Consider the following 12,943-nt stretch of genomic DNA (forward strand, 5'->3'; position numbering starts at 1 on the left):
CCTCATGTGTGGGTGGGGCTCCCCCTCTGAGTCACAACAATTGCCTGCTGGGGCTGTCCCCATGACTACAGGTTACTCTCCAAGCATTCCCCTGCCCCTTTCTGGCAAATAAGGGGGCAGTTTCCCAAAAAGAGAAGGAATTTACCTGTATAATGACCTCATCTTTCCTTAGTCCACAAAAACAATTTTATTTACCCAGTTAAGTGAAGATCCAGTCCCTTTACACTCCCAACCCCCTCAAAAAGAATGGGGTTGGCTAAGGAATAAGCCTGGGGCAGAAATGTCCCCCAGCCCTCAACATAAGAGACTAGACGGAAGAAGAGGGGCTGTGCAAAGAGTTCACTGGAGGGGGGAAAGAGGCGCATCAGATTATGATGGCAGATGAGGTGGAAGGAGAGGGTGGGGGATCTGTTGAAGACCCAGGAAAAGCAAGTGGAGTTGGGGCTAGAGAGCCGAAAGAGGTGGGGAGAGTGGGGCTGGAGCCCAGAAGTGGGGTCCGTTCTGAAACAGGGTGGTCACTTGGTTCCCCTTCCTCATCACCCCCTTGCCCCTGAGTTTCTTCCTCCTGCTCTTCATCCCCAGGACCCCGATGAACAGGCTGCTTGCAGATGGGGCAGGTCTTCCGGGTCTGAGTGAGCCAGGGGTCCACGCAGCGGCAGTGGTAGGCTGTGAAAGGAATGAGGTGAAGCACTAAGTGCCTGGGGATGGGATGGAGGTTTGGGCACAGGAATTGAGGACCTCACCATGAGCACAGGGAAGCACCCTCAATTTATCCCCATCCTCATATTCATCCAGACAGATGGCACAGACATCATACTGGTCTCCTGGGAAAGGAAGAAAGAGGTCTATTTACTGAGCCATCCTGGACCAGGCCTCACAAGGATTCTGGGAGGCCTATAGTGGAGCTAAACCCTGCAAAAGTTACTTTCTCTGGTTCTACAGAGCTAGTTAAACAACTAAAACTAGAGCAGGGTAAGGCCAAGGCATAACATGAAAATGGGACCGGCGAAAGCAGCAGAGGTAAGGGAAGTGGGTTTTCTGAGGGGGAGGTGTGAGAGTAGAGATAGAGGGAGTAGGAGGAGCGGAAGTGGGGGGGGGGCAGGGCAGTCATAACCTTATATGGGCACTGGAGGCTCCAAGGCCTAAAAACCCAGCCCCTCACCTGTTATATACAACCTTGGACCTAATCCTTCCCACTCATTTCACTCTTCTGCTCTTACCACCTTCTCACTGCCCCCACCCCCAAGTCTTCCATTTAATCATCTCTGCTTTCCACCTCTTGCTCTCTCCACCCCTCTGTACTCTCCTGTATTGTATATACGGGTAAAAAAGAGAGAAGGTGGCACCCCGGGCTGATGCCTCTTAGCCATCTTTCTCTGCCCCTTATTTCCACCGTTCAAACTCCCTCAGAACCAGGTAAGCTGTAAGAGAAGGCCCTCTTCCCCTCACCCTTCTGATAGTCATGGGTAGGAATCTGTTTCAGTTGTTCTTTGGTCAGTCGATTCCTCTGAAGCCTTTTCCGGTGCTGGATACAACGAACTATCTGGGGGAAGGAGAAATAGATGGGTCAGGCCAGTTATGAACAAAACTGGACAAGCTAGTACAAGCCATACCCACCTCCCAATCCCAGATCCAGTGTGGCTTGAAAAACCTCAGCTCTTCCATCATGCTCCCTGAGCTACTTACCATCACTACTCCCATGGCCAAAACCAGCAGTCCCACGATCCCCGTGAAAGGGATGAGGTAATAGCCCAAGGGAAAGCTATTGTCTGGGACCAGAAGCACCTGAGCCCTGGGAAAAGGAAGACTAGTGTCAAGGGAAGGAAAAGCAAAGGGACAAAGTAACTTGCTCCAGAGGAGGCCCATGAATGGGAAAGGGGGTGGGAAGAAAACAGAGGGCCTGAGGCTAAATGGTTGGGACACTGAGGCTTTGGGTTCAGGTAAGGATGGTAGTGCTGAAGAGGAATGGGAAGGAGGCACACATCCTACCCCTTCTCGTAGACGTAGCGCTTACGCAGGTACTCGGAGCTCGTCTCCCCAATGAACACAGATGGGATCCAGATCTGCTGCTGGATTTCCTCTGCAGGGATCAGGGCATTATACCAGGACCCAAACCTCCACTCCTCAAATCCTTTGGTAACTCTGGAATTTGGATCTCTTTACCCCATCCCACCAAAGGAATGGCTGCTTTTCCCCTCAGCCTGCAGCCTGCCCACCATCTCTGCCTGAGCGCTGCTGAAAACTTGGCTTTCTAGATTCCCCAACTTACCACTATTCCACACCATGTTCAGAAGTTCATCGGAATGCACATTGTGTACCACTGCAGCACCATACCCAGCCTTCTGAGCATTCAGAACCTAGGAGGACGAGGTAGGGAATAAGCCATCACCAGTTTTGCCTCCCTTCATTTCTGGTGCCTATTTTACCCTCAGCGTCCCAGTTCCCACTCCACAATCAGCAACCTTGACGTCAAAGTTGCAGTCGTATCGGCGAAGCAGTGCAATGAAGACTGACCCATTGACCGGGGCCAGGGGTGGCGGGGCGATGGGGCTGCAGGCATTGGCTGGGTGAGCCTCCACGAGGAACCCCTGCGGGAGAGAAGCAAACAACAGTTGGATTTCATCCACCTAGGATCTACTCCCCAAAGGGCCCACCACGCACACTAGCCCCCAAATGCTGCACTTCCTCTGTCCCCACGCATCATTCCTGGCCTCTGAACGTCCTGTCCGAGTCAGAATCTACCTTTTCTCTTAGTCTGTTGAAGAGGCAGTTATGGTGGTTCTCCCTTACCAGGGGGTGCATTCCAAAAGCCTCCATAGAGGCCTGAAATTGTATGGAGCCCTATACTGTTTTTCTCTATATAAATTACTCATGATAAAGTTTATAAATCAGTCACAGCAAAGACTAACAAATGCAGTAATTATAACAATATACTGTAATAAAAGTAATATAAATGTGATCTCAAAATAGCTAATACTGTAATATTAGTTATACGGTAATAATAGCTCAAAATGTAGCAAATATTTTTGGACTGTGGTTAACCACAGGTAATGAAACCAGGAAAGTGAAACCACAGACAAGGGGGGACTACAACATATCAAATTTTACAAGACCCACCTATGATCCTTCTTGCAGTCCCAGATGAGCTAACCCACACCCAATATTCCAAGTTAATTCAAATTCTGCCTTCCAGTTTCCCACTGATTGCAATTCGATTTACCCATCCCTATCACTTCTCCTCAAGTTCTGTTTCATGTTCCCTTTTCCAGTACACACACTCTCCTCCCTTTAATTTTCCAATTACAGCTCACAAGCAACTATACTGATATGTACACCACACGTGAGTTCCTGCTATGCAACAGACTTTATGATGAAGTACTACAAAAGTTGATCTTCACACTATCCCTGAGATAACGTCTATTACTCCATTTTACATTACAATTAGGTTGACAGAAAATACAAACTTGTGTCTTGTGTAAGGCGATAAAACCAATTAATTGGCTCTAATGCCCTACTGATAAGCACTTCACCCTCCCCTTCATTTAGTCCACTTTTGGTCTCCTTCCTAAGGCTCACAGGTCTAAGGGTGAGCACTTTGTCTTTTCCTCTAGGTTTTGGATTTCACATTAGATGTGCATTTAATTCCTAAATTCCAGCTTCACCCAAGAGCAAGGTTCCTCAACCCATAACCAGGGTGAAGGGTTTGGGAAAACAGGATAAAAGGAAGAAAATCACCTGAAGCCCCTCCTGGCTCAAGGCAGCCCCAAAGAGAGCTGGGAGGTCTTCAAAGTCCATGCTAATATTGTGGTCCACCGTCTGCGGACAGAAGAGCAACAATGCCTTTCAGCTTGCAACCTCTCCCTTCTGTGCCCCCACCCCCCATCTGCCCCGCAGACTCACCGCTCGAATGAGCCCACGGATGGGGGCCGCTCCCCACAGCACAGTGGCCATCACCACAGGAAGCGGGAAAGCCGCAGGGTGCATGGCAGCGGGAGGGGAGAGGCTGAGGAGGCCTCGTCTTGGCAGCAGGAGCAGAAGCGTAGTTCTGTGTCCTCTCCTTCAGGATCCCAGGGGCTTAATTACCCCCAGGTCCTACTTCCCAGCTACATGGGGGCGCGGGGAAAGCGCCCCAACTTGGGGAGTGAGCGATCCAACCCGCTTAGTGGAGTTGGGAGGCAGACACTGAATGTATCCTTTTTTGGTATGTGGATGAAATGGGGAAAAGGGATGAAGGCAAGCACAGGTGACAGAAAAACTTCTGGAAGGGTGGGGGAACTCAGGGAGGTGGGACTTCCGGCCAGGTGGCCCGTCTTCCTATTCCCAGGAAGAGGGTTTCCGGCAAAGAAAGTCAGGCCGCTTCCAGCATTGGACGCTCAAGATGAAGGACTTCCGGTCCTAAAAGGCCGGTTAAAAGAAAGGTTAGCAGTGGAGAGAGTAACTGTGGAGATGGAGGGCGCATCGATCCCCTAGGAGAGACCCTCGCTGTTTGCGCTTTAGTGCCGGTACCCAGGAGCTGCGGGCTTACAAACCTCTTATTTCCTCGGGCCGCCGTCGCCACAGCCGCTGCGGTACCTTCAAGTCTCGCGAGAATTCTCCACACACTTCCTTCCCACCAGCTGAACGCTTGCTGAATCTATCGCGAGAAACCCAACTCTGGCCTGCCTTGCTCCCTCGATCTCGCGATACCTTCAAACCACCTCCTCTCCTTTTCCCGCGATTCCAATTTGGTAAAAACTGAACGTACGCTCTGGCTTCCCAACTCAGCCACACCCCTTCTCGCAACACATCCTTTAGCTCCGCCTTACTCCCGGCCACCTTTGCGCTGCGCGCCTGCGTCTGCGTCTGCGCCACCTTCCAGCTAGTGCTGGACCTAAGAGCTGGAGGGGCGTGCGCGCGCCCTCGCCCCTGTTGCGCGCGCGGTGTCACCTTGGGCGCGAGCGGGGCCGCGCGCGCACGGGAGCGGGAGCAGAGGGCCATTGAGTGGCGATGGCGGCGACAGCGAGTCCTGGGGCCGGCGGGGTGGACGGGAAACCCCGTACCTCCCCTAAGTCCGTCAAGTTCCTGTTTGGGGGCCTGGCCGGGTAAGCTCAGGCCCCAGGAATGGGAGAGGAGGAGGAAGGGACGGGTGCAAGGAACCGGGCCAGGCTCATCTTTGGGTCTGTTGCTGTGAACCGAGCTGAGACAGGGTCAGCGGGGTTCCCAGCGTCTAGCGAGGTCCTTGATGGGCTGCCAGGGTCTTTTCACCCATTGCAGGGGCCCTGCTGAGTTCAGGGTCATTGTATGGCCTCCACTGGGCTACCTCAGTTTCCCAACCCATTGGCTCTGCTGGGTTGTGTGGGCTTCTGAGTCACTGCATGACTCCTGCCAGGATACCTGGTGTCCTAGGTCATGAACGCCTCCCTCCCCTCCTTGCTTGTCCCGACACTGCTTGACCCCCATGGAATTGCTTAGAATACTTTGATTGCATGGCCCCTATTGGACTATTGAACTTTTTAGGCTGGTTGCTTTTGGTTCACACAGTGACTCATGCACATGCCTACCAGCTTCCTGAACAGTCATTTGCACGACAGACCCAGCCCTCTGTGACACCTTAAGGCCAGGCTTCAATGGTCATTGGTAGATTTGGCATACCTGGTCCTTGACTCCATCTCTCTCATCTCACAGGATGGGAGCTACAGTTTTTGTGCAGCCCCTGGACCTGGTGAAGAATCGTATGCAGCTGAGTGGAGAAGGGGCCAAGACTCGAGAATACAAAACCAGCTTCCACGCCCTCACTAGCATCCTGAAAACAGAAGGACTGAGGGGCATTTATACTGGGTATTGGGGTCACAGAATGGGGGGGGGGGGTAGGCCGTGGGTTGGCAGCTCCAGAGCTTGGCCTGATGCGCTGACCCCTTCACTCTCAGGCTGTCAGCTGGCCTCCTGCGCCAGGCCACCTACACCACCACCCGCCTTGGCATCTATACCGTGCTCTTTGAGCGCCTGACTGGAGCTGACGGAACACCCCCTGGCTTTCTGCTGAAGGCCCTGATTGGCATGACAGCAGGTGCAACTGGTGCCTTCGTGGGAACACCAGCCGAGGTGGCTCTTATTCGCATGACTGCTGATGGCCGGTGAGTTCCAGGTCTCAGCCTACCCCCATCCCCGTTCCCTGAAATCTAAAATGAAAGGACTAAATTTTTATCCTACATCTAGAGCAAAGCATTCACCTGTTCTGGCCTCCCTTTCTTTGCTCCTGTGGGACAGAGTGGTCTATCCTGAGCTTGGCCCCTCCTTCCTGCCTTCCCACCAGGCTTCCAGCAGACCAGCGCCGTGGCTACAAGAATGTGTTTAATGCCCTGGTTCGAATCGCCCAAGAGGAGGGTGTTCCCACACTGTGGAGGGTGAGTGAAGAGGTGGAGATTTGGGGGGTGTGGGGGTCTCGGGCATGTCTCACTCACCCCACCCCCACCCCCCAGGGCTGTATCCCTACCATGGCTCGGGCTGTCGTCGTCAATGCTGCTCAGCTCGCTTCTTACTCCCAATCCAAGCAGTTCTTACTGGATTCAGGTGAGACCCGGAGCTGGGCCCTCAGCTCCTAGCCTGGCCAGGACCAGTTCCAAGCTGACTGTCACCTCCTGCTCTGCCTCCCTCAGGTTACTTTTCTGATAACATCCTGTGCCACTTCTGTGCCAGCATGATCAGCGGCCTGGTCACCACGGCCGCCTCTATGCCTGTGGACATTGTCAAGACTCGGTGAGTATGCAGACCTGGGCCTGAAGAGGGATGGACGGGCTCTCTTTGTGGCCTCTTCCGCTCTAGAATGACCCTTTCTCCTTTCTAGAATCCAGAACATGCGAATGATTGATGGGAAACCAGAATACAAGAACGGACTGGTGAGGAAGCAGGGCTCGGGGCTTGGGTTGCCCTGGGAGGCTGTGAGGGTAGCTGGGTAAGAGGCACGGGACCCCAAAAGCCAGGTCCTAGCCCTAGCACCCTGCCTGCCTGCCTGTCTAGGATGTGCTGATGAAGGTCGTCCGCTATGAGGGCTTCTTCAGCCTGTGGAAGGGCTTCACACCGTACTATGCCCGCCTGGGTCCCCACACCGTCCTCACCTTCATCTTCTTGGAGCAGATGAACAAGGCCTACAAGCGTCTCTTCCTCAGTGGCTGAGGCGGGTGAGGATTTGGAGCCAGTGTGCGGGGCTCCCACTCACCTGTTATTCCTACAGTCAGTGTGTCCCTGTGGGCCTGGACTCTATTGCCCTAGGCCCCTCTATTTATTTTTCTTCCACAGTGTGGCTCCCTGCTCCACGGTAAAGGTCTGTCCTGCCCTTGTTCCAGCTTGTCCTGCTTGTCCTCCTCCTCCACCTCTCTGTCCCTGGCTGTGCCTTGGGAGGAACTGGGAAACTCCCTGAGGATTTCCCACCTTCTCTTGGGTATTAGTTTCAGGGCACATAGGACAGCAGAAGAACCCCCCCCCCATCTCAGTGGGGATTCCAAGGCAGAGCTGAGGGGACAGGAGAGAACAAGCTATCCAGATGGTCAGAGGGTCTTCAGTGGGAGGATGTGGCCCTTCCTCCTTCCACCTCACTGAGGACATAATCAATAAACCGGATTGATGACACCACGCCCAAATCTGGAGAATTGTGGAGGTGTGGAGGGGGCGGAGACCGAACAAAGAAGAGGATACCCTTGGAGAACAGGAACTGGAGTTTTTAAGAAAAATTATTAAAGAAAAAGCATCCGCTGGTTTTATGCAAATCTTTTGTAAGTCAATCTTGTTGCAGCAGCTGACAGGGTGAGGAAAACCAAAACTCTGGGCTCTTTGTGTTGCATCTAGCCACTTGCCAAGAACCATGACAGATGCACAAGTCAGAGTCATCTCACCTAATCCCCAGGAAAATCCTCTGGGATCTGGTGACTGCTTCTGCAACCTAAAGAGGGAGAGAATAGAGTCTGTGGGAAGGTAAATTTGATTGGAGGATGGTGAAGGAGGTAGGGCTTGAGGGAATAAGTATGGAGGGAACTAGGAGGGTGCTGGCCAGACTGGACCTGGGCTCCAGGCTGGATCAGAGAGAGTGACAGCTTTATCTGTTTTTGTTTTTTTTTTTTAAGATTTATTTTTATTTATGCATACAAGAACTGGGGTGTAGGCCAGAGGTGTGGGGGTGAGAGGATTCACCAAAGAAGGAATGGGGAGCAAAACAGGCAGATCTACTGAAATCCCCTGCTGATGGGAGCAATGGATGAGACAGGAGAGTTCTGCTGCTGCCATGTGGGCCAGCTCCTTGGCCGGGGATCGAACTCTTGCTGCAGTGGCTGAGGCTAGCTTGATAGGGCTGAGAGTTTAACCCCTGTGCCACCAGGGAGGCCCATTTATTCATTTCTTTAGAAGGATTATGTGACTTGCAGGCACCTAAAAACCACTTGGTGCATAAAAAGGCATGAGAAGGTCAACTGGAAGGAGGCCTAGGCAGTGAGTTTGAGGGCTTCGTGCCAGCCCAGGGGATAGGCAGGCAGCAGGTGGGAGCTGTCCTCTTGGCAGAGGCTTTCAGTAGAAGAGGAGGAGCTCAGTAGTCAGGTGTCCCTTCTAGACCCTCCCACCTCTGCCTCTCTTAACCCCTTCATGCCTGTACTGGCCTTAGTGGTCACTTTGAGACTCATGAAGCCTGCATCTTGTCTGCAAGGAGTTACAAGTCCAGAGAATAAGTTGACATAGGAGCAGTTGGGAAAGTGGGAGCATCAAAGGGTAACTTGGAGCACCTGATCCAGCCTGGGGAGGAAAGACCTGTGCAGTATGGCAGTTAGATGAGTGGGGGACGGGAAATGGGTAGCACTCCTGGCTGAAAAGAGCAAAGGTTTAGAGGAGAAACAGGGATCAGGTGATCTATGCAGTTTGCAGTAGCTCCAGCACAGGTTGTGAAGTGTGCCTTGGGAGAGAGGAAGCTGGGCTGTTGCATAGGGGCAGTGTGCAGCAGTCCTTGCTTGCTCAACTCAAGAGTTTGTTCTCTATCTGTGGAGGAGTTCAAAGCAGGAGAGAGATGCGATCAGGTTCTCCAGTTGATTCTTCTCTAACACCTTCTGGAGGGGTCATCTCCTGGAGCCAGAAAGTCTCAGCCTTCATTTCCCATTCTCTGTGCTGAAAGTTCTGGTTTGCTTGGAGGCAAGGCAGGAGAGAGCCCCATCCAGCATGGTCAGGGGACTGGGACAATTGGTGGCACCAGGGAAGAGAAGTGGATTCTGTTTGCCTGTGTCCTAACTTGACTGGGAAACCAGACACTATTGAGCAAAACCCACCGAGGTGGGACGCTGACAGGCCCCCTACCCTTGTCCTGACCGGTGTGTTTCTGAGGCCACATGGGGTGAACATGTACCTACTTTTGCACTTAGTTCTGCAGGGTGCCGGCAGGTAGGCCTCAGCACTATCGTTAAGATCCAGGGAGATGTTTCTTGAACTGGAAACTGATGCTTGGGGTTATCTGCTGGGTGGTCACCCCTGGAGGAGAGAAGGGAACCCCTAGACCAAGGCAGTACAGGCTAAGATTGGTGCTTTATTGGGTGAGTAGTGCCACTGGGTGGGGAGGGCACTTGGAATTTGAGAGTGATAGTGACAGCCATGCCTAAAAAACTAAATTAAAAAAATATATATACAAACAACAGGCAGTGATGGAAAACTAGAAAATGCTAAGCAGAGGAAAAGAAGATAAAGCGACCTGCATCTATATGACAGATAATCAGGGCTCATGTATTGCTAAATCTGTTTTCAATACATAGATACATGTAGAAGCCATGCTCTTTCTGTTTTATCTGCTAAAATTTTCTTTAAACTTCCCCAAAAGTATGGTAATAACTGCCCTTCCAGCTCCACCCCCTGCAGCACAGGAACTTTGTTCTGTGACCCACTCCATAACCCAATTCCTCCATCTTCCCACCCTCCTGATTTGCTGGGTCTGAAATTGTGTGCCTCTGTTGTGAAGAGATTTCTTTTTTTTTTTTTGTGGGACCCTCGCGGGTGGCCAGGGATTGAACTGGCGCTGCAGAGGCTGCGGGCAGCCTCGCAACCCAGCGCTCAACCGCTGCGCCACCAGAGGAGGCCCTGTTGTGAAGAGATTTCTGATAAAGAAAAAGACCTCCCCTGACTGACTCCTTGCCCACCCACCCCCAGCTAAATCCCAGTAGGAAAGCCCATGAGAGCCTCTCAAACCACCCACCCTCACAGGCTGTGGCCACTGTACCTCACACCTACTGTACCCAGCAGGTCCTGACCACGACTTAGACTCAGGGCTGAGGGCCGCCGTCCTGCCACCAAAGGCCCCATGCGGCCATTAGGCCGTATCCACAGGAAGAGGCTGGAGCGAAAAGTGGGGAGTGATCCTTGAAGGAAGAGCAGCCGGGCCCGAGGCATGGTCACTTGCCTTCCCCTCTGCAGCTCCAGATGTGCGGTGTACGTGGCAGTGGCCAGAGCAATAGACTGACCAAGGCTCAGGGCCTGTGGTTTCACATGCCAGACCCAGGTCAGCAACAGAATAAGGACCACGGAGGCAACCAGTAGCCAGAGGAGACCCAAAATGTAGAAGCCCAGCGGGAGGAGGCAGCAAAAGTCAGGCTGGAGGAAAGGATCATTTCTAGAGCTGTCAAAATTCCTTTGAATCACCCCACGGGCATTTGAGAAGTTGATATCTTCAAAGAGGATTGTTGTGAATTCTAAAGAACTAGGTTGTGTGGTGGTCTGGCTTGTGAGCTCAGGCGTGGTTGTGGGTCCTGGGATGGTTAGAGTTGTAGGTTCTGGGGTGGTCGAGGTTGTGGTGGGCTCCGGGGTGGTCCGGGTGGTGGTGGGCTCTGGGGGGGTCGGGGTGGTGGTGGGCTCTGGTGTGGTCCGGGTGGTGATTGGCTCCGGGGTGGTCGGGGTGGTGGTGGGCTCCGGGGTGGTCCGGGTGGTGGTTGGCTCCGGGGTGGTCGGGGTGGTGGTAGGCTCTGGGGTGGTCGGGGTGGTGGTGGACTCTGGGGTGGTCCGGGTGGTGGTTGGCTTCGGGGGGGTCCGGGTGGTGGTGGGCTCTGGGGTGGTCGGGGTGGTGCTGGGCTCTGGGGTTGTAAGCTCTAGGGTCATATGGGGTGTGGGGAGTTCAGTAGTGGGTCTCGGAGGTGTGGAGAGTGTGAGGGCTTCTGTGGTCATTGGGAATGTGGTCTGTGTCTCAGTGGATTCTTGGGTTGGTGACAAGTAGGGCATTCGGCTGTTTAGAATATTGCTTGATTCTGAGGAGAGTAGTCCCGGGTGGGGTGTATGGGCTTCCGTGATGGTGGAGAACCTGCTCACAGCCCTTGTGGTAGGCTTCTCTTCTAAATAGTCATCATAGTCTGTGTCATCCCCATCATTGGGGCTGGGGCACCCTTCCCCTGGGTACTGGTAGACAGGAACTTTGATTAAATTCACACACTGCACACTTTTCACATTGGGGGTCATGGCCTTGACATCCACACCCTCCTGCCATAAATAGACATTGTTGGCATTGTCCTGCAGCCAGCGACGGAAATAGAGGACCTCGCAGTCACAGTACCAGGGGTTGCCTTGTAGAAAAACAAAAGGCAGGAGGAGATTCCCAAAGAAACCCTTCGGTATGGTGCGCAGCCAGTTCTGGTGCAGGTAGAGTGTGTCGAGTTCCTCCAACCCATCCAGGAGCCCAGGGGGCAGCTCCTTCAACTTGTTATCAGCCAGACTGAGCTTCCTGAGCTGTGGTGTGGGCGCCAGCAGCGGAGGGGGCAGAGTGCTCAGCTTATTGCCACGCAGGTAGAGCTCGTGGAGCCCACTCAGGCCATCCAGGGAGTGGGGAGACAAGGAGGCCAACTGGTTGAAGGAGGCGTCCAGGGTAGTGAGTGCTGGCAGTGCCTGTCCCAGCGGGGGCAGGCGTTTCAGCTTATTGTGTGATATGTCCAGGGTCTCCAGCAGTGGCAGGGTCCCGTCAGTCTGCAGCTCGGCCAGCTGACTCTCACGTAGGTGCAGCTGAGTGAGGCGAGTCAGAGGCAACAGGGAAGCCGTGGAGAAGGTGCCCAGGGCGTTCTCACCCAGGCGGAGGATGGTTGTGTCAGTTGGCAGGCCTGGAGGCAGGGCCTTCAACCCCCGATTCTCACAGTTCACTTCCACCTGGCTGGCCACTCTGGAGACCTCACAGATGGAGTGGGGGTGTGAAGCGCTTGGCAGCAGGAGCAGCAAGAACAGGAGAGGCATGGGGACCTGTGGGCGAGGGGGCTTGAGTGGGCACCCCCCCCCGCCCTCCCATCCCTGGCATTATTTCCCAGACCCCAACCTACCCCCTGCCCACCCACTCTGCTGCAGCCTCCAGGATCCCTGCCAGAAACTGACCTCCCACCAGTGCTCTCCACACCCCTCTAAACTGCTAGCTCCTCAACTGCTTGGCTCCCATCCCACCCTTAGAACCCCCTCCTCCCCCAGCCCCAAACTCAGCTTACAGGCAGGCAGCAAGACCTCCGCAGGCACAGAGCTTCTTCCAGGGTGTGACTCAGTTCTTCTCTGTTCCAGCTCTCGAGGAGGGCCTGGTCTGGGGCAGGAAGGCGGTGGGCATGGGGAGGAAGTGCCAGCCTGATAGGGACTCCTGTGACCCGGGAATTCCCGGACACAGGCCCTTATCACCTCCTTCCACCACTTTCCCCCAAGCCCTCCTTTAGGCTCGCTTCTCTCTCCCACTCTAACCCCCATCCCCACTCAGCCTCTATAAACCCCTCCAGCTGACACGTTCACTTCCCCTTCACAGCCACATTCTCAGATGTTGCCTAATTTAAACCTCACCTGCCTCTGCTTTCTCACCCCGCTCTAGGCTGGTTTCTGCAACCTCCCACCCCACCCTGACACCACTGACAAGGTGGCCAGTGCCCTCTGCACCCTCTGGACACATGTCCATTGTGATCTTTCTCATAATGTCCCAAGTTGTTCCCAAATTTCTGACTTC

General features: G+C 53.7%; 3 protein-coding genes across 7 annotated transcripts; 1 reads left to right on the forward strand and 2 right to left on the reverse strand.

Moving 5' to 3' along the window:
- Positions 1-99: 99 nt before the first annotated feature.
- RNF167 (ring finger protein 167) lies at positions 100-3,984 on the reverse strand (the record flags this gene model as incomplete). Of its 5 annotated transcripts, none has more annotated exons than XM_084238210.1 (9): positions 100-666; positions 744-821; positions 1,450-1,543; positions 1,687-1,792; positions 1,990-2,080; positions 2,270-2,357; positions 2,463-2,588; positions 3,736-3,816; positions 3,901-3,984. In XM_084238210.1, 9 exons carry the CDS (start codon positions 3,982-3,984, stop codon positions 365-367), a joined length of 1,050 nt encoding a protein of 349 aa, XP_084094336.1. In that variant the 3' UTR covers positions 100-364. The 5 variants fall into 5 exon arrangements, with proteins under 5 accessions (XP_084094336.1, XP_084094335.1, XP_084094333.1 ...); XM_084238209.1 differs by having other exon boundaries at positions 744-824; XM_084238207.1 differs by having other exon boundaries at positions 744-845; positions 1,414-1,543.
- An 894-nt stretch (positions 3,985-4,878) lies between these two features.
- Positions 4,879-7,349, forward strand: SLC25A11 (solute carrier family 25 member 11). The gene is made up of 9 exons (XM_084238513.1): positions 4,879-5,081; positions 5,665-5,817; positions 5,907-6,113; positions 6,293-6,383; positions 6,459-6,549; positions 6,636-6,735; positions 6,824-6,875; positions 6,997-7,157; positions 7,276-7,349. The coding sequence occupies exons 1-8, from the start codon at positions 4,987-4,989 to the stop codon at positions 7,150-7,152; spliced, it is 945 nt and encodes a 314-aa protein (XP_084094639.1). The 5' UTR covers positions 4,879-4,986; the 3' UTR covers positions 7,153-7,157; positions 7,276-7,349.
- A 2,845-nt stretch (positions 7,350-10,194) lies between these two features.
- On the reverse strand, positions 10,195-12,618 carry GP1BA (glycoprotein Ib platelet subunit alpha; the record flags this gene model as incomplete). The annotated part of the gene is made up of 2 exons (XM_084239261.1): positions 12,447-12,618; positions 10,195-12,210 (listed from the first exon to the last, which is right to left on the reverse strand). Exon 2 carries the CDS (start codon positions 12,202-12,204, stop codon positions 10,195-10,197), a length of 2,010 nt encoding a protein of 669 aa, XP_084095387.1. The 5' UTR covers positions 12,205-12,210; positions 12,447-12,618.
- Positions 12,619-12,943: the final 325 nt, after the last annotated feature.

This window comes from Talpa europaea, assembly GCF_964194135.1.
Source record: "Talpa europaea genome assembly, chromosome: 7".
Taxonomy (NCBI): Eukaryota; Metazoa; Chordata; class Mammalia; order Eulipotyphla; family Talpidae; genus Talpa; species Talpa europaea.